Here is a 21,679-nt window from a genome sequence, read left to right as displayed (position 1 = left end):
CACTTTGTAGACCAGGCTGGCCTCGAACTCAGAAATCCGCCTGCCTCTGCCTCCCGAGTGCTGGGATTAAAGGCGTGCGCCACCACGCCCGGCTAAGATCTAATCTAATCTTACTGCACCCTCGGGTACAAGTAAGTCCCTAAATAGGTGGCAGTAACTCACTTCAAGGGACATCAACTGGATGGCTGCTAAGTCAGGCAACTTGATGATATGGGAGATTACAAAGCTTGGGCCAGCGAGATGACTGAGTGGGTAAAGGCACTTGCCACCAAGCCGGATGGCCTGAGCACTTTGGTGCATAAAACAAACACTCGGTAAAAATAAACAAACAGATAATAAACAAACAAATAAATAAACAAACAAACAAATACCCTGTCCAGGCTCTTGCTGAGTGTCCTTCCTAGGGCTACCTCCCCCACCTCTTTTTAAAGATTTTATTTATTATGTATACAGCATTCTGCCTGCATGTATGCTTGCAGGCCAAAGGGCGCCAGATCTCATTATAGTTGGTTGTGAGCCACCATGTGGTTGCTGGGAATTGAACTCAGGACCTCTGAAAGAGCAGCCAGTGCGCTTGACCTCTGAGCCATCTCTCCAGCTCCCAGGGCAGCATCTCTTGTTGAGTTCCTCCAAAACTAAAAATTGTCTAAGTCTTAATTACATTTCTAATTCTTACATTTCTTCTACATTGTAGGAGACTACTTTGCAGGGAACATAGTACCTGGGCTAGTCATTTATAAAATTAGGAGCGTTGGTACATACTGGTATAAGCATGCTATATAATTCCTTTATTTTATGATAATTTTCTAAACTATTTGTATGCATGTGGGTGTGTGCACCTGATTGGAGGTGCCTGCAGGATCAGATGTATTGGATCCCTCTGGAGCTGGAGTTACAGTCAGTTGTAAGCTACCAGATGTGGTTCTAACTCTGACCAATGCCAGAGCCGTAGGTGCTCTTAGCTACTGAGCTATGGCTCCAGCCCCAAAATAATGTATGCTTTAGATTACTGTTGTTTTTATGGTTATCACTGTGTGTGTGCATGATGTGTGAATGCAGGTGTGTGTATGCCACGTGTCTCATGTGGAGGTGAGAGGCATTGGTGTTCTCTTTGCTCCTTAACACAGAATCAGGAGATCAAACTCCAGTCGTCAGGTTTGCATGGCAGTGCCCACACCTGTTGGGACCATCTTGCCAGCCCCTAGGAGCTAAGTCTTGCAGGAGCCAATTACCTCTCTTGGTTGATAGGGTAGCTTTGTTTACAATGAGGTCACATTACAATCCTTAACTAAAGCCCTCAAAAACACAGGAGATGCACTAGCTGGCTCCCCTACACCCCACTCTCACTAAATTCCTTGGCCAATACTGGAACAAAACCAGAGAGAATTAGGTTTCTTATTAACAGAACAAAGAGGGGTGTGCGTACGCCTGGATTCTACCTGTTACACTTAGGTTAATAGCCAGGACCCGTAGCCGATCATATTCAAGGAGCAGAATGGCTCAGCCTGTGAGATGAGGCACCTATGGAGGCTGGCACTGGATACTGCTCCATCTGTGCCTGGCTTCTGGCACTTGGGAGACATCACTGGCCGCTATTCCACTGACTTCGGTCCTATGCTAACTTAACATGCTTGGGGAGGGTGTCTTCTCCACACTGTCATTTCCATATCAAACTGATGCCGCCCCATGGTTCACCCACTGCAGACAGAGCCCGTGCCACCGTTCTTGTCCCCATCCCATAAAGTAGGGCCAGCAACTGCAAAGCAGCTCTGAAGTCAGACTTCCACCTGCCACCATGTCCTTAAGAACAAGAAGGAAAGGCCTGTGAAAACAGCTCAGCGCAATGAGTAAGATCTGCATTCAGACCCCCAATGCCCACAGAAAAGCTGGGCTCACTGGCACACACCTGAGGCCCGGGTAGTGTGTGTGTGTGGCAGGAGAGAGCATGAGTTAGATCCCCAGAATCTGCAGGCTGGCAGTCTCATCAATCAGTGACCTGTGGGGAGAGACCCTGCCTCAGAATGCCACGTACTGAGCAACAGAGGGACAACCCAGCATCAGACCCTGCTCTCCCTGTGCACACACAGGTATACCCAGGTACTGGCACATGTGTGTGTGGACACTCACACACATACATGTGGACACACACACACACATGACTGGAGAAGACATCTTGGAGAGGGATCAAATATTAAGGACACATTCATGGAGATTCAGTTTTTTCTCCCCCACTTTCTTTCTTTTTTTTTTTTTTAAAGTACCCTTTTTCTTTATCTTTTCCTTTTTCTTTTTATTTATATATTTTCTGGCCCTGCTTGCTCCAGCCTTATTTATTTTATAAATATGAGTACACTATTGCTCTCTTCAGATACCAGAAGAGGGCACCAAATCCCATTATAGATGGTTGTGAGCCACCATGTGGTTGCTGGGAATTAAACTCAGGACCTCTGGAAGAGCAGTCAGTGCTCTTAACTGCTCTTCAGCCCTCTCTTTCACTTTCAACAAATGAAATAAGCCTGTCTTCCACCCTTATTTTATCAATAGGGAGACCCCACCAGATACAGGTCGATGTCCTATGTCATAGGGATAACCTGGCCACTGATCTGTATTGTGTTCTCTGAAACCACCCTCATAACAACGGGACCCCACACCCCTCTCACACTCCCTGTGAGTGGCAGCCCCTGGTCCTCAAATCAGTGTTAGTCCTTTCTCTTCAGCCCCATTCTAATGAACAACTCTGCCTAAGGCCAGGCATGGTGGCACACATGGCTACTCAATTGCCACGACCACCACCAGGTGAGGATTAGTCCCTGGGCTCAGATGGACTGGACAGCAGCAGTGGGGATGGAGGGACTGCGGCTTTGCTCTTGCCCTTTGCCTGGCAGTCATCTTGGAGCCCAAACCTGTGGCTCTGCTCATCTCTGAGGAATGATCCTTCCAGGCAAGTGGGTGTCTGACTTACCCAAGTCCTTAGCGTTGTTTGACACACATGTCGAGGGAACAATCCTATTCAGAGAACAGCAGTCAGGGAGAAACAATAGAGGGCTAGAGAGATGGCTTAGCATGAGCGTGAGCGTGAGTGTGAGCGCTAACTGCTTGCAGAAGACTCAGGTTTGGTTCCTAGCACTTTCATCAGACAGCTCATACTGCCTATAACTTCAGTTCCAGGGAGCCCAATGTCCCCAGGCCTCTGAGGGCACCTGCACACACGTGGTACACACAAATAAAATAAAAATCTTCTTTTTTAAAAGAAGAAATAATAAGAGCCAACAGATGACTCAACAGATAGAGGCATTTGCCACCAAGCCTGATAGCTCGAGTTCAATCTCTGGGACCCATGTAGAGGAAGAAGTGAGCTGCCTCCTGCAAATTGTCCTGACTTGAGCATTTATCAGTAGCAGCAGCAGTAGCAGCAGCAGCAGCAGCAGTAGCAATGTGTTGTGGCACACCTGTATCTAAGTGCTTGGGAGGCAGAGACAGAAAGACTGCTGAAAGTTCAAAAGTTCAAGGCCTGCCAGTGTATACACTGAGATCCTGTCTGAAATAAATCAAAAGAGGAGTAAGAAAACTGTGAGCTTTCACAAGTGGACACACGTGCTTCAGGACTGTCCGCCCCTTCTGCTTAGACAGAGGTCACATCATCCCGCAGAACTGCAAGGGCACAGACAGGCACTAGCTCACCCGAGTGCCCCACGAACATTCAACCCCCAGTGTGGCCTCTCTGCATCTTCTGGCTACTTTGCCCACCTGGGCCACTTCCCCCTGGACCCGATCTCCTTCTCTCCAGTGAGGACACACTGTGGAGCACGGAAGCCTGGACCTGGCTGGTGCCTACCCTGCCTACTTGCACCTTATTGCTGGTCTAGTGTGGTAGATGTTTTCCCACTTCAAGGGTCAGGGTTTCTGCCTGGAGCATATTGGGAGGGAGCCGCTGCTTAACAGACTGATGGACACAGCATGGCACAGATAAGAGGGTTTGTGGACTCTGAGAGGGGACAAGACACACTCACAGCTGAGTCACTGAACAGGACGAGGAGCACAGCGGCTTCCTAGCAAGGTCCCTGTGCAGCAAGGTCCCTGTGCAGGGAGTTGGTGTGAGGCACATGACTGCCGCCTCACCCAGGCTCACACGGATACCTGACAGATGGCGTATAGGCCGGCTGGGATTCAGATCCACAGCTGCCTGGTTCTCAAGCCCGTTCGTTTCTTTCTATACAGGTGGTCATCTGAGGGGACATCTCTTATGGGGCTGGGAGATCGGTGACGGGACCTCCAGAATAAATTAACTGCCTTCAGGGCAAAGTAAAAGAACAGATAAGCAAAAATGAGAAACACAGAGAAGAAGCAAAAGAACTCCAAATTCTCCCCAAATTGCATATCGTTTCTGTCTGGAAAAGCAGACATAAAAGATGCTGGAGACATGGCTGCAATGACGAGAACCACCTCACCAAATGTCAGTTACGATTTCTTGCTTTCAGCCAACAAGGTCAAAGAATATTCCAGAACTGATGCTGTTCCAAGAGCAGAAGGCTTCTCAGTTCCAAGTGACTCCAGGGCAGCTAAGCACTCACCGTAAGCTCCAGACACTCAGTTTTGTTTCCTATACTGCAAGACAGAGAGATGAGAAACGGGTGAGGGAAGCCATGGGGGAGGGCTCTGTTGTGTCACACGGGCCTCTCCACGCCTGCAGGGGTTTCTGGGAGGTGGTGAGACTCCATCGGAAGGCCCTTCACCTTCACATCGAGTTGGTGCCTAGGCCCTCCTTCTTTAATTAGAAGGCTGGGAGGCCGAGGGCACTGGGACTGAGCATGGAACTCACCAGGGCTCAGCCTTATTCTGAATCTTGTTTGTGGGAGAAAAGTCCCAGGCAGAGGAGACCCTCAGACGCCCAGGGTCCCCAGCCAATCATTGAGGCTTTCCTGTCTTTGTTTTGATTTTTCTGTCAGGGATAAGCCCCAGGGGCTTCTGCTCTAGGCAAGCAGTTGACCACTGAGGTCAATGCCCTATCAGAATCTGGTTTTTACAAAGTGGATTTTAAACCCCACATCTGGAGCGTCTGAGCTAGGACGACAAGGATCTGGGGGTACACTCCAGTTCTGCACATTCCTGGTGCCTTTATCCCATCTACAGTCTAGGTGTTGGTCCTAGACAGCAGCCTAGTCTTGGTCAACTTCACACAAACTCGAGTCACCTGGGAAGAGGCACCCTCAGCTTCTACGGGATTGGCCTATAGGTGTCTGTGAGGCATTTTCTTAATAAATGGTTGATATAGAAGGGCCCAGCCTACTGTGGGTGGTACCACCGCCAGGCAGGTGGTCCTGGGGTGAATAGGGCAGCTGAGGGAGCCATGGGAACCAAACCAGTTAGCTGGCTTCCTTTAAGGTCGGCTCTAGTTCCCGCCTTGGGGGACTGGGAGGAGCAACCATAAGAGATTATCTTCCTACCTAGGAGGAGTGCAGGCGCCTCCGTTTTCTACTGTGATGCGCGAGCGCCCCCTGATGGCCGAGGAGGTTACAGCATTCCTATTCCAGTGCCAGAGCCAACCAAGCACTTACTTTGTTCATGATCCAGTCGGCATCTTCAATGGCTCTTTTAATAATCTGCTGGATTCTCTCGGAGTTGTCTTCATCTGAGTGAACTTGGAAACTCTGTAGGTTTCAGCATAAAAGGATATGGTCATGTGAAATCCAGAACTTCAGAGAGCCCAGTCCCAAGAGACCATGAGGCACTAGCTCTGCTGAGGTGTGCTCATCCCACCTACCCTGCTCTTAGACCACAGCTTTTGAGCCCTAGTTTACTTGGCAGCAGAACTGTCTGTGCAGCCCACAGGGAGGATGAAAAGGAGACCCAGCCACTGGGCAGCTAGGTTATTTGGCAGGGCCAAGGGGAGCCACAATCTCTGGGGTTGATTTGCTCAGCACAGGAATCTAACTCAATCCAAGCGTGCTGGGGAGGGATTGGCCTCGATGGTCACCAGGTGCTGATGCTGGGGAAGCAATGGGGAAGGGAAAGAAGGCACAGGGACAAAGGACCCTGGGAAATCCGGGGTGGCTTCTGACCAGTGACCTAAGACCTGAATTTACTTGTGTGAACCTCAGGGTTCTTCCAAAAGAATGGAGCCCTCCCTCCCTTGACTGTGCTCCCAAGCCCACATTCACTCTCCTACTCATCCCAGGAGCCCACTCGGTGCCTGTCCAGGAAGTCTCCCCTCACTGCCCCAAAGCTAACCACCGCCCCCTGTTTCCATCAGCCTCCTATTGCTACCACTATTTCTCTTTTACTCTGTGAGACAGGATCTCACTCTGTAGCCCTGGCTGGCCTTGAACTCACTCTGTAGACCTGGCTGGCCTTGAACTCAGAGAGATCCACCTACCTCTGCCCCTTGAGTGCTGGGATTAAAGATGTGTATCATCACAATGTATCTGTATGAAATTTAATTTTTAGTTCTTTATTTGGAAATCATTTCCTTTTTTAAAAAGATTGATTATGTATCCAGCATTCTGCCTGCATGTATGCCTGTAGGCCAGAAGAAGGCACCAGATCTCATTATCGTTGGTTATGAGGCACCACGGGGAATTGAACTCAGGACCTCTGGAAGAGCAGACGGTGCTCTTAACTTCTAAGCCATCTCTGCAGTCCCACCGTTAAATTTTTATTATTTTGTTTGTTGCATGGTGTTTTGCCTGTGTCTATGTCTGTGACCATATGCATGCAGTACACAGGTGGCTAAACAACAGAACCGGAATCCTCTGGAAGAGCTGCAGTGCTCTCAACCTCTGAGCCGTCTCCCCAGCCCCAGAAGTGATTTCTTATAGGAAGGTAGTCCAGGGTGCACGGGACCCTTTACCTTGCTGGTTGTGTCATTCTCTCTTCAGAATCTTCTAAAGTAAGTGACAGGCACTACGCCTTGTCCCCTAAAACCCTCACTGTGTGTTTCCTGACAAAGGGACCCTCTGATGTAACCCCAGCAATCAAACTCAGACAAATCAGCATCAATGCAACCGCTCCCTAATCCGCAGCCAGTGTCCTAATTCCCACTGCTGCCTTCCTCTCTGGCTGAGGATCTGGGTCAAGTCTTCCACTTGTGACATCACTGTAGTCGCTGCTAATTGAGAGCTGCTGCTTGCTCTTCCTGGTGGCCCATAAAACTTTGTTCTGATTTTATCTATCTATCTATCTATCTATCTATCTATCTATCTATCTATCTATCTATCTATCTATCTAGACAGGTCCTCTTTCTGGGACCAGGAGTACCCAATCCTTATTTATTTATTTATTTATTTATTTATTTATTTATTTATTTAAGACAAGTCCTCTTTCTGGGACCAGGGGTACCCAATCCTCTTGTCTCTGCCTCCCCAATGCTGGGTGCAGGCCACCACCCCAGTCTTTCTGGATGTTGAACTCTGGTTCTCGTGCTTGTATGGCAAGCACTTTATCAACTGATTCCTCTCTCCTGCCTCTACCCAGTCTGTTTTGATAGCCTTGGAGCTATCTCATTCAGGTCCCAGCACAGTGCTGAGATGCCAACGGATATAGCCGCTGTGCCACTGACAGAAGCCAGAGGCTAGCTGCCTGTGTTTGCAGTGCTTCTTATGAGACTCCTAGGCCCACTCCCTGGCACCTGTGGCTCTGGCCCCCCAGCGCACACCTCCCCCAGACCTGTTCCCACCTGCCTGACAGCATGCTTGTAGTACTCCTGGATGCCCTTGGTTGGCAGCTGCCGGCAACAACGCAACAAGTAACGGTACAGCTGCAATGGCGTCTGGATCAGCTCTGCCCCTGGCAGAGGGGCCATGTGCGAGCCTCAGCCCTGAAAAACACAGAACATCACGTTCTTAGCCATCAGGCCAGTTCCACGGTGGCACCGGTCTCCAGTCCCAGCCCTCTGTGAGCCATCTGCACAGAGGCTTGGTCCCCCTTGTGGCCCAACTCCAGAAGCCTACACCCTGAGCTGGGGCTAGCCTTAGCATACAGCAGGCCCATGAGGACCTAATGCAAGTGTAGAAGGAGATGTGTCACCTCAGCCCAGAGTCTTGCAAAAGCTTAGCTTCAGGTGGCAGGTGAAATGGGGAAAATGAACAGAAAACCCCAGGTGGCAGTCACAGAGCCGTCAAGGCTACCTACATGCTAGTGAGGGCATCAGGCAAGAGGATGGGAAGCCTGAAGGTCTAAACCTGGCTAGTCAAAGTGTTGTTCCCAAAGCACTAACACTGGTATGAAATAAAATCTTGGGCTGCAGAGACAGTTCAGTTCTTTTGTTTGTTTGTTTGTTTGTTTGTTTTTTGTTTTTGTTTTTTTTCGAGACAGGGTTTCTCTGTATAGCCCTGGCTGTCCTGGAACTCACTTTATAGACCAGGCTGGCCGACAGCTCAGTTCTTAAGAGCACTGACTACTCTTCCAAAGGTCCTGAGTTCAAATCCCAGCAACCACATGGTGGCTCACAACCATCCACAATGAGATCTGACATACGATCTGACATACCTCTTCTGGTGTGTCTGAAGACAGCTACAGTGTACTTACATATAATAATAAATCTTTGGGCCGGAGCAAGCGGGGCCAAGCATGGCTGACCAGAGTGAGCTGGAGCAAGCACAGGTTCTGAATTCAATTCCCAGCAACCACATGAAGGCTCACAACCATCTGCACAGCTACAGTGTACTCATACACATAAAATAATTAAATCTTTTATTAAAAAAAGGAAATACAATCTTGGGCCCTAGACAGATAGCTGCATGTTAATGAGATGCTTAGCAGGTCAGAATGCACAGTGTGGATCCCACGAAGAAGCTATAGATGGAGTGACCAAAGAGAAGCTGGGACTAGGTACGTGACTTCATGTTACTGAGTCATTAGTTACAATGAGCACAATATTTATTTAACATAAAAATTGTTGCAAACATATGAAAACTAAGCACAGAAAGGTAAGGTATCTTGCCTAAGCTCACACAGCTGACAAAAGGCCTGAGATTTAAACCTTGGCATTCTGGCTCCAGCATCCAGAAACAAAAGAAAGGGGACCTGAATTGAAGCCTTCCATGAATTCCAGACCAGCCAGACGATATAGCGAGACACTGCCTCAAAATTCATGTTTGTTTGTTTGTTTGTTTGGAGCCGAAAGAGATGGTTCTACAGTTAAGAGCACTTGCTGTTCTTCCTGAGAACTTGGGTTCAGTTCCTAGCACCCACGTGGCTGCTCACAACTGTCTGATTCTTCTGTTACACCCAGGATCCAATACCTCTTCTGGCCTCCAGAGACACCAAACATACACATGGTGCACACACATTCATGCACGCACATGTGAGCATTCACACACACACACTCACACATACGCATTCCTGCACACAGGAGTTTATGTACACATATGTTTATGCACATACACAGGCATGCACACACACACACATGAAAGTAAACAGTCATGCCCATAACATAAAACATAATTTAAAATCTTTTTAAATATTAGAGGGGAAAGATGCTATTAACATACAAAAATTCACAGAGACACTTGGCAATTTTCACATGTCCGCCTCTGCAGGAACCACCACCGCCACAATGAAGAACAAGCTTATCCAACCACAATTACCTCTGCCTCCCTCCAGCTCCTTCCTCACTTCCCAGCTCCAGCAGCTGCTCACTGGCTTCCCCAACCCAGGCTCCTTCACATGTTCCCAAGGTTTGTGTCAATGGAATGGTCGGTCTGCCATGCTTCCTTCTGTATCTAAGGAATCCATTTTTCCATCTTCTGTGTCTATGTCCGTCTGTCTGTCTATCTATCCATCCATTTATTTTGGCTTTTCAAGACAGGGATTCTTTGTAGGCCTGGCTGTCCTGGAACTTACTTGGTAGATTAGGCGGGCCTCGAACTCAGAGATCTGCCTCAGTCTGTTTCCTAAGTGCTGAGTTAAAGGCATGCACCACTCCCCACCCCCTGCCCCCCCAGCTTCCATATTTTTAAAATGTGAATCTGTTTTTCAGCTATTACATAAATCATAAGAATTATGGAGTACCACAGGATACTTCAAAACATGTTTCTATTGTGATTTTTAAAGGCTTATCTTTTCTAATTATAGTATGAATGTCTGTGGAGGGTATGCACATGTGAGTACTGGTGCCCAAAGAGGCCAGCAGCATGGGATTGCCTGGAGCTGGAGTTCCTGATCAGCTACCCGAGGAGGATTCTGGGAACTGAACTCAGGTCCTACTGTACGAACTAAGATGAACTTGTGTGTGTGTGTGTGTGTGTTTACACTCAAGAGCGTGTGTGTCACAGCACACGTGTGAAGGTTAGAGGACAGCTTGCAGGAGTCAGTGCTCTCTTTCCATGAGGTAGGCTTGAGTTTTGAACTGGTGTCATTAGGCTTAGAGGCAGGGACCTCCCTTCCCCTGACAGAGCCATGTTATTGGCCCAGCTTTGTCTTTTGAAGAGAGTACAGGTGTTTCTAAATGGTGGGCTCTAAAATACAAAGATCTGTTACCCTTCCATTAGGTGCCTCCAGCCCTGATCTTACCTGTGTGCCCACTGCTCCAAAGGACCCTGCCTGGCACCCAATGTCAGTCCATTCTATTCCACACTTGATACCAAGTGAGCTCTGACCCGCTATCCTGGATACACCCATGTCAGCCCCAGGAATGTGCCCCAGAATCTCCAACTAGCAAGAATGTCAGTTCTCTACAGCTCCGCATGGCGGTGGCTCCCTTCCCAGCCCCTCAGTGGAAGCCCTTTCTCACTGCCTGCACCCCACTCTCCGTGGGAGTGAATCACTTTGATGTCATGCGGGAGGCTCTCGTAGCTGAGCTGGGCCCAAGCCTCAGCACTGGGCCTGGCCCCCAGCAAGCTTCACACTGGATGAACTGAACCAGCCGTCGATCCTGTTATCTCTGCACTGCAGGCTTCCTGTCTAGGAGGGACAGGCTCCTGCCAGATGAAAAAGCTCAGAGAAGGGACCGAGTGACTGGTGTTAGTTTTAAAGTTGCAAAGGCTGCGGAGAACGCTGCCAGGAGAACCACCCACTAGAACTGCCTGACATCCCTGCACTAACATGGGAACCATGATAGGCTGGGGTCAGAGGCACCAACATTCTATTTCAAGGATATCTTTTCGGAACAATACACGCTCGTCTCCTCAGCTCTCATGGTTCTTCCGGCTCTTTCTCTAACACTGGAGTTGACCAGCAATTGTCCGCTCCCATCATCTGTTCTCCCTCCTAGCAAATGACAGCTTTGCAAAACTCCGGTGCACAGGGGCCCAACAATGCCTGACCAACCAGGGCCCAGGATTCCTATCTGTTCAGGGATTGGCTCGCAGATGAGCAGCTGGTACTGGAAGACTCCCTTCCCAACTAGACTCAGTAATTCTATAAGGGATTCCATCTTGCCTCCTCTTGGTTCCAAGCAGAAGGCAGAGCTGGAACTTGCTAGAACAAAGTCTTAAAATGTTAAATCCATAGGAAGGCCAGGCCCCAGAACTAATACCCTGACAAATTACTCCGATTACCTGCAAAGCCGCTTGGAACGGCGATTCTGTCATCTTCAACCCGAAAGACTCTGATAGAGCTCGATGCCCCACTTCTACTTTCAGGGGCTGGGGTGTGTTTAAGTTGGTAAAACGCCTGCCTAGCGTTTAGGAAGTTCTGGGTACAATCTCTAACACTGCAAACAGAAAGCATGCCGGTGCAGGCCTGATATCCCAGCACTAAGGAGGTGGAGGCAGCAAGATCACAGGGTCACCCTTGGCTATGTAGGTAATGAGTTTAAGGACAGCCTGGGCTATATGTCTCAAAGACCAAACCAAAACCAAACCACTTCTATGACCCATTTCAATGGTTGCAGCTGTAAGGAAGTCTAAACAGGACAGGGCTCTTCAACCCCCTGATTTCAGCAGAGTGACTGGCTCTGCTTTAGCCTAGCCCACAGAGGGTGACCTCATAAGCTGTGATGGGGGTGACTGGAGCAAGTGGGGTCAATCAGAGTGAGCGGGACCAGAGTGAACAGGAGTCCTAAATTCAATTCCCAACAACCACATGAAGGCTCACAACCATCTGTACAGCTACAGTATACTCATATACATAAAATAAAATAAATCTAAAAAATAAAAAATTAAAAAAAAAAAGCTGTGATGGGCAGGACCCTCAAGGACAACCACAGAGGACACACTACAGTCCCAACTCGACAGGCAGCTCCCCTGGCAGGCTTCCCCAGACTATATAAAGTGCTAATCAAATATTGTAAAATGCTAGTCCGGAACAGATGGTTACCATCTGCGGCCCTCAAACTTAACATTTGGAAAGAGCACAAGTTTGCTTCACTGCTTTAAAACCCAGGCAATACTTAGTAACCAACCCAGCAAGTATGGGCGGAAGATTATTTTCAGCTCAATTATATTACTTAGTCATTCTTAGTAATAACCAGCAGAGAATACATGTGTGGGTCCACTGAGAGGAGCTGAACTAAAAACTGCTTTAATTTAATTTAAAGTGTGGGTTTACTATTATTTAGGGGCCACGAACCATCACCAAGACTACAGTGGAAGCCCCGACCCTGGAAAATGCTTGCTCTCTTATTCTGCCCTTCGGACTTGACCTCGGACTCCAACCCCAGCCGTGCCCTATGAAAGCTCTTCCAGGCACAGATGCTCAGATCATCCCTCAAAGCCCAACCAGTCCTCCTCCTTCTAACCCTAAGCCACTTGAACTCCTCTCAAAATCTACCTCTCTGTGCCTCTTAGATTTACAGCTCCTTCCAGCGCAGACTCTTCCTGCCTCACCTGCCACAGTCTAGAACTGGCCTCTCCACCTTCTATCCATTTCCCTACCTGCTCTCCACACAACAGCCTAAGTGGACCTGAAACAACAAATTTCAGGGCACCCAGTCTCCTCCTAATCCCCCTTGTCCTTGTCACCTCCGAATCCTCCCCCACTTGTCACCCTGGCAACTTTTCTCAAAATGTTATGTTTAAAACCATTTTGGGTATGTTGTTTTTAAGGAATGGGCACAGAAATGTACCAAGCGAATAGAGTTGCAATCAAAATGAGGGACTGGCAGAAACGGTGCCCGTGGCACTGAGCGGGAAAGGTGACGGCCTACAGAACACCCAGGTCCCTTTCCATGGCCCAGGGAGTCCTGTGTCTGCATCACCTACCCCTCTAGCTGAGTGGGACAGTCTGTGGCAGCTGTGTCTAGGGATGGTCTCTAGCCTGTGACAGGTGACAGAAGGCTTGACATGGGACAGATATATTAGTCAGGGGCCTCAGTGTGTGTGTCGGTGTGAGGTATGTGTGTATGTGTAGAGTGTGTGTGTCTGTCAGTGTGGGGTATGTGAGTATATGCATGGGTGTATATGTGTGTACATGTGGGGTATATGAGTGTGTGTATGGAGAGGATAAATGTGTGTGTCTGTTGTGTGTGTGACAAGGAATTTGTCCTGTAATTCTGTGAGCTGGCAAGTCCAAACCCTACAAAGCCAAAAATGCCCTGACTCTAACCCTAAGACAGAAAGTTGCCAGGAAAGAGGAAAGAGTCATGGTCCCAGTTCAAAGGGCTTCAAGAGAACTCTTGTGTAGGAAAGGCTCCGCCTGTTCATTCTAGCCCCATAACAGTCACTTGTAAACATCTAACATCCTCCAGACAGGAGAGACAGTAGCGGGAACTGAGGCCACGTACCACTCCTGCCTGCCCCCAGGACTGATTAAATCTCTCCACATCGCCAGACCTACATTTCCTGATGCTGGCTAAGTATAAGACTGACACAGGCACAGGCAGAGCCGGTAGACAGGAAGTGGCTCAAACGCACAGCAGGAACTGTGGTGACCTCAGAAAGGCCATGTCACCCCGTCTCACTCTAGCCTGATCAGGCTCTCAGCTGGACTAAGGGAAGGGCAACCACTTGTGTGCAAGGAAGGCCCGGCAGCCATTTTCTGAGGGAGGGTGTTATAGTGCTTTATCAACCCCTCAACCAAAACCTTTCCATAGCTACACACCAGCTGACACTGTCCAGATGGTCTGAACCTTCTAATGGTGTTGGGAATCACGACGATATTGTGGCTATGTGGTGTTTGCTCTTATTCTTATATGATGCAGGTACAAGTATTAAGAGGAGATATGTGCTGGGTGGTGGTTGTACATGCCTTTAATCCCAGCACTCAGGAGGCAGAGGAAGGCAGATTTCTGAGTTCAAGACCAGCCTGGTCTACAGAGCAAGTTCCAGAACAGCCAGGGCTACACAGAGAAACCCTGTCTCGAAAAACTGAGGGGGTGGGGGACAAACTAAGAAGCACAAGAAATGTGAAGCGGGGCTAGTGAGATGGCTCAGTGGGTAAGAGCACCCGACTGCTCTTCCGAAGGTCCGGAGTTCAAATCCCAGCAACCACATGGTGGCTCACAACCATCCGTAACAAGATCTGACTCCCTTTCTGGAGTGTCTGAAGACAGCTACAGTGTAATTACATATAATAAATAAATAAATAAATATTTTAAAAAAAAAAGAAATGTGAAGCATCTGAGCTCTGTCCTGATCACCAGCAAGTCCATCACACAAAGCCGACTCCCTCAGTCCCTCTGCCATCATCCCCTTTCCAGCACAGGAGTGAAGACATTACCATCTTCCCCACCCCACCCCACCCCACCCTGCCCTACTCAGTGCTTCGCATCCTCCCCACTCTCCCTCATCCCTGAGTTTCCTCCCCCGACTCTCAAGCACACCAAGAGTGTGAGAAACAGCAGACTGAGTGTGTTCGGACCAGTTCCATGAACAATGACCCTGTCAACTCCCGTGACCCGAGAATTCAAGGAATGCAGCTCAGACTGCATTCTCTGTTCAGACCCTGCTGACCCTGGCATCCATTTCAAAGTACCTTTCTGCATGGACTATTATTAAGTCCGCGTACCCATCTTGTACTGTCTAATAAGAGCCCCAGCCGGCTGTACAATCTCTGGGGTGCCTGAGTGTTATTCAAGTCATCTCTATGTAATGAAAGTGCAGAGACAATCACACCCCAGGACAGAGAGAACTGTCCTCAGCATTGCTCATCCACACAACATCTTCCCTGGCATCTGAGTGTACAGGACCACTAAGAAGACCAACACCTTGTTTATCCAGAATCTTCTGCAAAGCTGATGTCATTCATATCTGATCAACTTTTCACAAAGAGGCTGATTAGTTCATTATGACAGCTTTAAACACAATACTAGAGAAGGTATCGTTAGCCCCATTTTATAGATAAGGAAACCAAGGCTCAGAGAAGCTGTGATTTGTCAGTGGCCACATAGCTGTGCATAGTCAGGCAGGGAACTAACCATAGGTCTATTTGATTCTAAAGCTCACAATCTTACTTGCTGACTTACTTATTCCCTGACATCTGCTAAATGGGTATACCTAAGAATGCTAAGGCTGGGACAGGGAAGTAAGCCAGTGTTAAAAGCACCTCCAGAACACATGTGAGTCCCTGAATTAAGTCCCCAGAACTAAAACAAAATGCACAAGTAGGGATTCCATCCACAAAGAACTCTCCTGGGCCTATGCAAGACCAGACTCAGTCATGATATGCTTACTAAACTAGACTGTTCATTCAAAACTTAGCCACAAGTCTCTGCTCCTTTCAGAAATACAAGGGCACTGTAGCACCCTCTCAAACACAGATGGAAAAGAAAATCAGGCTAATGTCAATTACACACACACACACACACAAAGGAATGCTTTAAAAAAAAATCTTAAGAGAGATAGGATGCCTTAGAAACCGGCCTTACAATCTGAGTTCAAACACTTGGATCCCACAAGGTGGCAGGAGAGAACCAATTCCCAAAAGTTGTCCTCTGACCTCCACTTGTGACCACACACACACTCATTACACTCACATACAGAACTGAATGGGCCTGGTGGCATATCCCCGTAATAGCACTCAGGAGGTAGAAGCAGGAAGCCTGGGTTCAAGGTCCAGTCTAGGCTACATAATAAGCTCGAGGTCAGCCTGGGCTATCCAAGATCCTGTCTCAAAACTTAAACAAGGGGCTGGAGAGATGGGTCAGCAGTTAAGAGCGCTGACTGCTCTTCCAGAGGTCCTGAGTTCAAATCCCAGCAACCACATGGTGGCTCACAACCATCTGTAACAAGACTGGATGCCCTCTTCTGGTGTGTCTGAAGACAACTACAGTGTACTTACACATAATAAATAAATCTTTAAAAAAAAAAAAAACTGAAACAAAACCAGTTTATAAAGCTGAAAGAACAAGACCTATTGGTGGGGTCGGGGGGGGGGGGCATAATGGGAACTTCCTGAGTGCCAGGTGACAATGTTGGCACAGGTGCTAAGACGAAAAGACCCAATCACAGGTAAGCTCACTGTCCTTATCACTAACCTATGTCCTAACACGGGTCACCTAAAAATAATTGGAAAAAGAGTCATACATTTAAAAAGATAATGGAACTGCAGAAAATAACCCGAAATTATGCCCAATTGAGTATTGATAAAAGTTAAATTAAGCCTCCACCAGCCATTTTTTTTTAAATACGCAATTAATCTTCATGATGGAGAAAGTTGAAAATAGGAATGGTTAGCTCCCTGCCCCCGCCCATCCGAGGGCTCCATCTGGCATATTTATGTTCTTCCAGCAATCCTGCCTCCCCTCGTCCCTCTCCCACACAGCCAAGGTCAGCCCAGCCTCCCTACATTCCCACCGGCACACCCTTCAGAACCAGCTTTTGGTCCATCCCTGTGGGAGGTGGGGATGCTGGAAATGAATCCTGGGGCTTGAGGACGCCTGGCAACCTTTTTACCACGGAGCTGTTCCTAGCTCTTAGTCTCTTTCTTCCTGGCCAAATCCCACGTGCCACCCAAGGATATACACTTTATCCTTCCCTTTCTTTGGCCCACCCCCACCTTATACCCAGAAGACAGGTATGTAAGAGTAAGGACTTCAAATGAGTCCCAAGGGCCATCACTGGGCACATGGGGAGATAAAATCTGATCCAGGCAGACCTTGGAAAATTATTCTGTAATAAAGAGAATGAAGCACCTACATATGCTACCACGTGCGTGCTTTGAATGCGGCATAAAAGACGCAGGAAACCAATAACCCGGGCTACATATGATTGATTCCATTTCTGTGAGACGTTCAGAACTAACAAAATCTATGGAAATCAGCTAAGTGGTTGCCTAGCGCAAAGAGAAAGGACGAGACCGGAGAGGGGTTTTGCCAGCAAATGTAGATGGTTTTCTTTCAAGGTAAATGTTCTAAAATCAACAGTGGCCGTAGATGCACATCTGCGCACATTCTAAACGTGTGCACTTTAGCACTGGCCGGGAATCACAGTACTACTGGGAAGTTGGGGCAGGGGGATTACGAGTTCAAGGCCAGATAGGATTACATATTGCAAAGACCAAAATTATTCCAGATACTCCTGGTAACAGGGTGTTCCTGCAGACCGAGTAAAAGTAGCACGTCTCCTCTTTAAAAACCATAGAACGGAGGCTGCTCCAGCCGAGTGCTGATGCCAGCAGCACATGGCGGAGACCTGGCTCCCCGTGTCCTCCGACACCGCATCCCGGCCTCCCACGCTCCTCCGCGGCGCAGCAACTATGGCTGCGACAGGTGTCGCTGGCTCTCGGGGAAAGCCTGGAGCGCCCGCAGATCGCCCCCAGGGCTTCCACAGATCCCGGCCCTGCAGGCAGCCTCGGTAATCCCCAGTCCGCCCCCGCCGCCCCCCGAGTCCCCGCCCAAGGGCCCGCGCAGCGCGGCTCACCCGCCTTCCCGGCGGACGCCAACTGGAGACACCGCGAGCGACACGATTGCGCCTGCGCGGCGGAAGCAAGCGCAGCCCCGCCCCCGCCTGGTACCCTAGCGCCCTCTGCCGGCCATCCGCGGGACTCGGGGTCCTACTGGGTGCGGGCTTCCTGATCCGACCCCGCCCAGTTGGCTGGACCCATGGCCGGCTTTTCCTTGTCTTCCTTACAACCTCTGATGGCAAGCTCTTCTTCATATTCCCACGAATGGATAGAATATTAGGGGTGCTCAAGATCTGTGAAAAGTCTTCTTGAAGGACGTGTCCTTCCTGTTGTTATGTTGATGACAGGAATTATGTTTGGAAGGGAGTCTTCATTTTGAGTCACTTGATCAAATTACAGTCCCACAACACCTGTCAGAAGAATACATATGACAGTAATAGGCACGCTTCCTTTCAACTCTGCTATAATTATAATCGAGGGAGAGAATGAAGAATCTTAACTTGCAGCTACTGCCGGGATCATTTTTTGAAAATGAAATAATGCTGTTTCATTAAATGGGTTCTCCCCACTCGCGCGTGTTTAAAGTCACAATGCTTCTCTGAATTGATTTAAACACAAGTTTTATATCCTGAAAGAAACAAAGATAGGTCTTTTTCATGAGACAAACGCCCTGTTCAATGAGGCTTCTAGCTTCTCTGGGCCGCTGTCTGAAAGGCAGCAAGGGCGCCGGTGGATAACATTGCTTCTCTTCATCTTTCTTCTCAGGGGCTTTAAAAAAATCTACCTATAATGAAAAGCCTGATTTCCTCCTCATGTAGCTGGTTTAACAAGACAATTTCTTATAATGCCTTTTTTTCATTTTTAAAAGTAAACATCGCTGTTTAGCAGCACTCGGAAATCTATTTTTCTTCCTCTTAGAAAGCAGGGGCTATTTCTTAACAGAACTTCTTTCTTTCTCTGATTCATCTTCAACCCTCTAGAATGCCACCCCCCCATACACACACATACAAAGCACCCCCTTCGTCCTCTTCAGCTAACACTCTATCTACCCTGTCTTCAAATCTGTGTGGGAGGATTCTTCCCCTGGAAAACCCAAATAATTACCTTCATTTATTTTCAAAATGTAGACTTGGACCAACTATATCTGAAAGATCCGAATGCACCCTCATAAATCAGCCTTTTTATTTACCCATGCATAATCACGGCATGTCATTAGTGCAGATCCAATCAATAAATCATTACGCTTTTAGAGCCCTTACTAAGAGCAACCTGCTGGGACACCAATCCACTCTCTCATACAACATTAAGATCCTTTCATATTTTTAAGAAATTTCAGTCTGTTCTCTCAGTCCCCCTCTTTTGTTCCTAGATCTCAGTGTTCCTGCTTCAGAAGCCTCATTCTAATACCTAGGTCATAAAATATTCAAGAAGCAAGCTGTTAGCTCTACCTCGGAAAGGCTCCACCTTCCTGCCTCTTGTGTTACTTCTGTCTTTACAGAGATGCAACATTTATCTTTCTCGAAAACTCTTTGTCGACAGCTAGGCAGCACAAAAGAGAAAGAACAGAAAAGAAAATTTTTTATTTTTTAACTTGAGGGACAGATGTGGATAGCAGCTCCCTTTCTTTTACCGAGTCACAGTGAGAACTTGGATTTAAGAATAATCCAAGCCAGGCGAGGAGATGCACACCTTTAATTCAAACACTCCAGAGGCAGAGGCAGGTGGAGCTCTGTGAGTTCGAGGCCAGTCTGCTCTACAAATCAGAGTTCCAGGACACCCAGGGCTGTTACACAGAGAAGCAGGGCTGTTTTGTCTTGTAAAAGAAAAAAAAAAACAACCCCCCCCAAAAAAAAACAAAAAACAAAAAAGAAAGAAGAAAGGAAGGAAAAAAAAACAAAAAAAGAATAAGGAAATAGTGATTCTTTTTAACTTGACAGAAACTTCAGATTTATTTTCATTTCAGTAGTAAAACTAAAAAATTCTTACCAGTCCAAGCATTCACTGAAATAGCACCAAGTCTGTAACCTAATGAAAACCCATTCTCATTCTGTCATTTTCTTCCACACTGAGATCGGCAGCTGGGCGCCCTGGTGTCGGGCTGCATGATATTTACAGGTCAGTGGAATTTTTTTTTTATTAAATATGGAACACTTCACGAACTTGCGTGTCATCCTTGCACAGGGGCTGTGATAATCTTAGTATGTGTGCTGCCGAAGCGAGCACAGGTCAGTGGAATTTTAAAGACCTTTTGCTTAAGAAATTTATCACTCAAGGGTTGGCCGTGCAGGAGATCCCTCCTCCCTGCGGAATTTATCGGCTCCCCTCAGAACCACATGGCCATGTTCTGAACACGTGTCATGAAGCCTGACCTGTAATGACATGTAGTGGCAGCTTTGGAACTACTCTGTAGAGAAAGAGGCAAGACATTCTGATCTGATGCTTTCAGTTTACTTCAACCTCCAGATTTTTAAAATTACATGTATGTGCTTATTATTATGTGTATGTGCTGTGGTGTGTGTGTGTGTGTGTGTGTGTGTGTCCAGGAAAATGAACTCAGGCTGGCAGGCTTGACCGGGAGTGCCTGTTCCACCCACTGAGCCAGCTCCCTAGCCCCATTTCCACATTTCAAAGAGAAACAATGCATTTGCATGCTTTGATTATTTCGGGTTATTGTCTCAAATGTTGACCATGTAAATAATTCAAATTAATTCATAAATATACAATGGCTATAGTGAGCATGATAAAATACTTTGAAGAATATACTTAGGCCCTTGGACCTGCCCTGGCTCTCAGTCCTCCCTGGCTCCCATTTCTCTGAGCATACAGGATGCGTTCTACCTTGATGTTCCCTCCTATTCAAAATATGCAAAGTTGCTATTTACCAGTTTGCAATTTGCATGACTCAAATTCTGCCAGAACACAGGGAGAGGGGCACAAAGTGACAGGTGGATGTGCCAAAAGAGATCACCAAGGCAAAAATGGGGGGGAAAAATCCCGCATACAGATCTTTGCCACCCTGGGGTGTTGCAAAACATAGCCCTCGCTGACTCCTAGAGAGGGTTGTTAGTAAGACAGTGAAAATATCGGGTGTAAAAGGTTATGTGAGATCTCAGGCATCTAGTGTCTTTTCTTCTGTAATTGCTGGGTGGGAGAAGGGGATGAACAGGGACTCGAGGTTTTTATAAAAAGGAGTATGAGGGAAAAGGCAAACCAAGAGTAGGGCACGCGAGCTACAGGATGGAGTCTGGTGTTCCAGGACTTTGGTCTTGTGTTGCTTTCTGCAGCACAGTGACGCTAACCCACCGGGCCGGCACATTTTACCCTTCTGGTCATTCTACCCTTCTGGTGTGTTCTGTAGTTATTTATTGACAGTGGCTGCATGTGAAGCCACACAGGAAATCAGTACGTACCACCTCTAGGCTTTGGTCTCTGCTTTTCCGTCTGACTTAAGACTGTAAATAACATTTATATCAATAGCCACAATTTTTGTGTAAATTACCTTTGGAATGGATTCCCTCCCCCCCCCCCCCCCAAGGAAAAAGAGTTAAGTGTAGCCAGGCATGGTGATTCATGAGTGTAATGCCAGCGCTAGGGGGCGCTGGAACAGAATCCTGCGTTTGAGACAAGCCTGGACTACACAGCATGAACCATGAACCTATAACAACTACTGAAGAAGAGGAGGAAGAGGAAGGGGAGGGAGGAAAAAGAGAAAGAGGAGAAGGAGGAAGAGGTAGGAAAGAGGTGGGAGAAGAGGAGGGGGGACACAGGGGAGAGAAAGAGAGGAGGGCAAACGCTTACTGCAGGCAGACGCTTGCCGCAGGCAGGCACATGCGGACCCATCTTAAAAAGGAGTGGGTGCGCCTATGAATGTGTTTCTTTTCTTTCTTTCTTTTAAAAATTTTTTTTTGTCTTTTGATCCTGTTTAATGCAAGCTCTACTTTTAAATGACCAGGTTCAAAAT

At 47.8% G+C, this 21,679-nt stretch overlaps 1 protein-coding gene and 1 non-coding gene across 2 annotated transcripts; both read right to left on the bottom strand.

Moving 5' to 3' along the window:
* Positions 1-4,338: 4,338 nt before the first annotated feature.
* Lyrm9 (LYR motif containing 9) lies at positions 4,339-17,815 on the bottom strand. The gene is made up of 4 exons (XM_021176961.2): positions 17,736-17,815; positions 7,673-7,813; positions 5,556-5,648; positions 4,339-4,605 (listed from the first exon to the last, which is right to left on the bottom strand). The coding sequence occupies exons 2-4, from the start codon at positions 7,796-7,798 to the stop codon at positions 4,588-4,590; spliced, it is 237 nt and encodes a 78-aa protein (XP_021032620.1). The 5' UTR covers positions 7,799-7,813; positions 17,736-17,815; the 3' UTR covers positions 4,339-4,587.
* A 2,039-nt stretch (positions 17,816-19,854) lies between these two features.
* LOC115032623 lies at positions 19,855-19,963 on the bottom strand. The gene has a single exon (XR_003838261.1). It is a non-coding gene; the product is annotated as a U6 spliceosomal RNA (small nuclear RNA).
* Positions 19,964-21,679: the final 1,716 nt, after the last annotated feature.

The sequence above is a fragment of the Mus caroli genome, chromosome 11 (assembly GCF_900094665.2).
Source record: "Mus caroli chromosome 11, CAROLI_EIJ_v1.1, whole genome shotgun sequence".
NCBI lineage: Eukaryota > Metazoa > Chordata > Mammalia > Rodentia > Muridae > Mus > Mus caroli.
The sequence above is the reverse complement of the archived record's forward strand: the minus strand, read 5'-3'. Positions and strand labels throughout refer to the sequence as shown.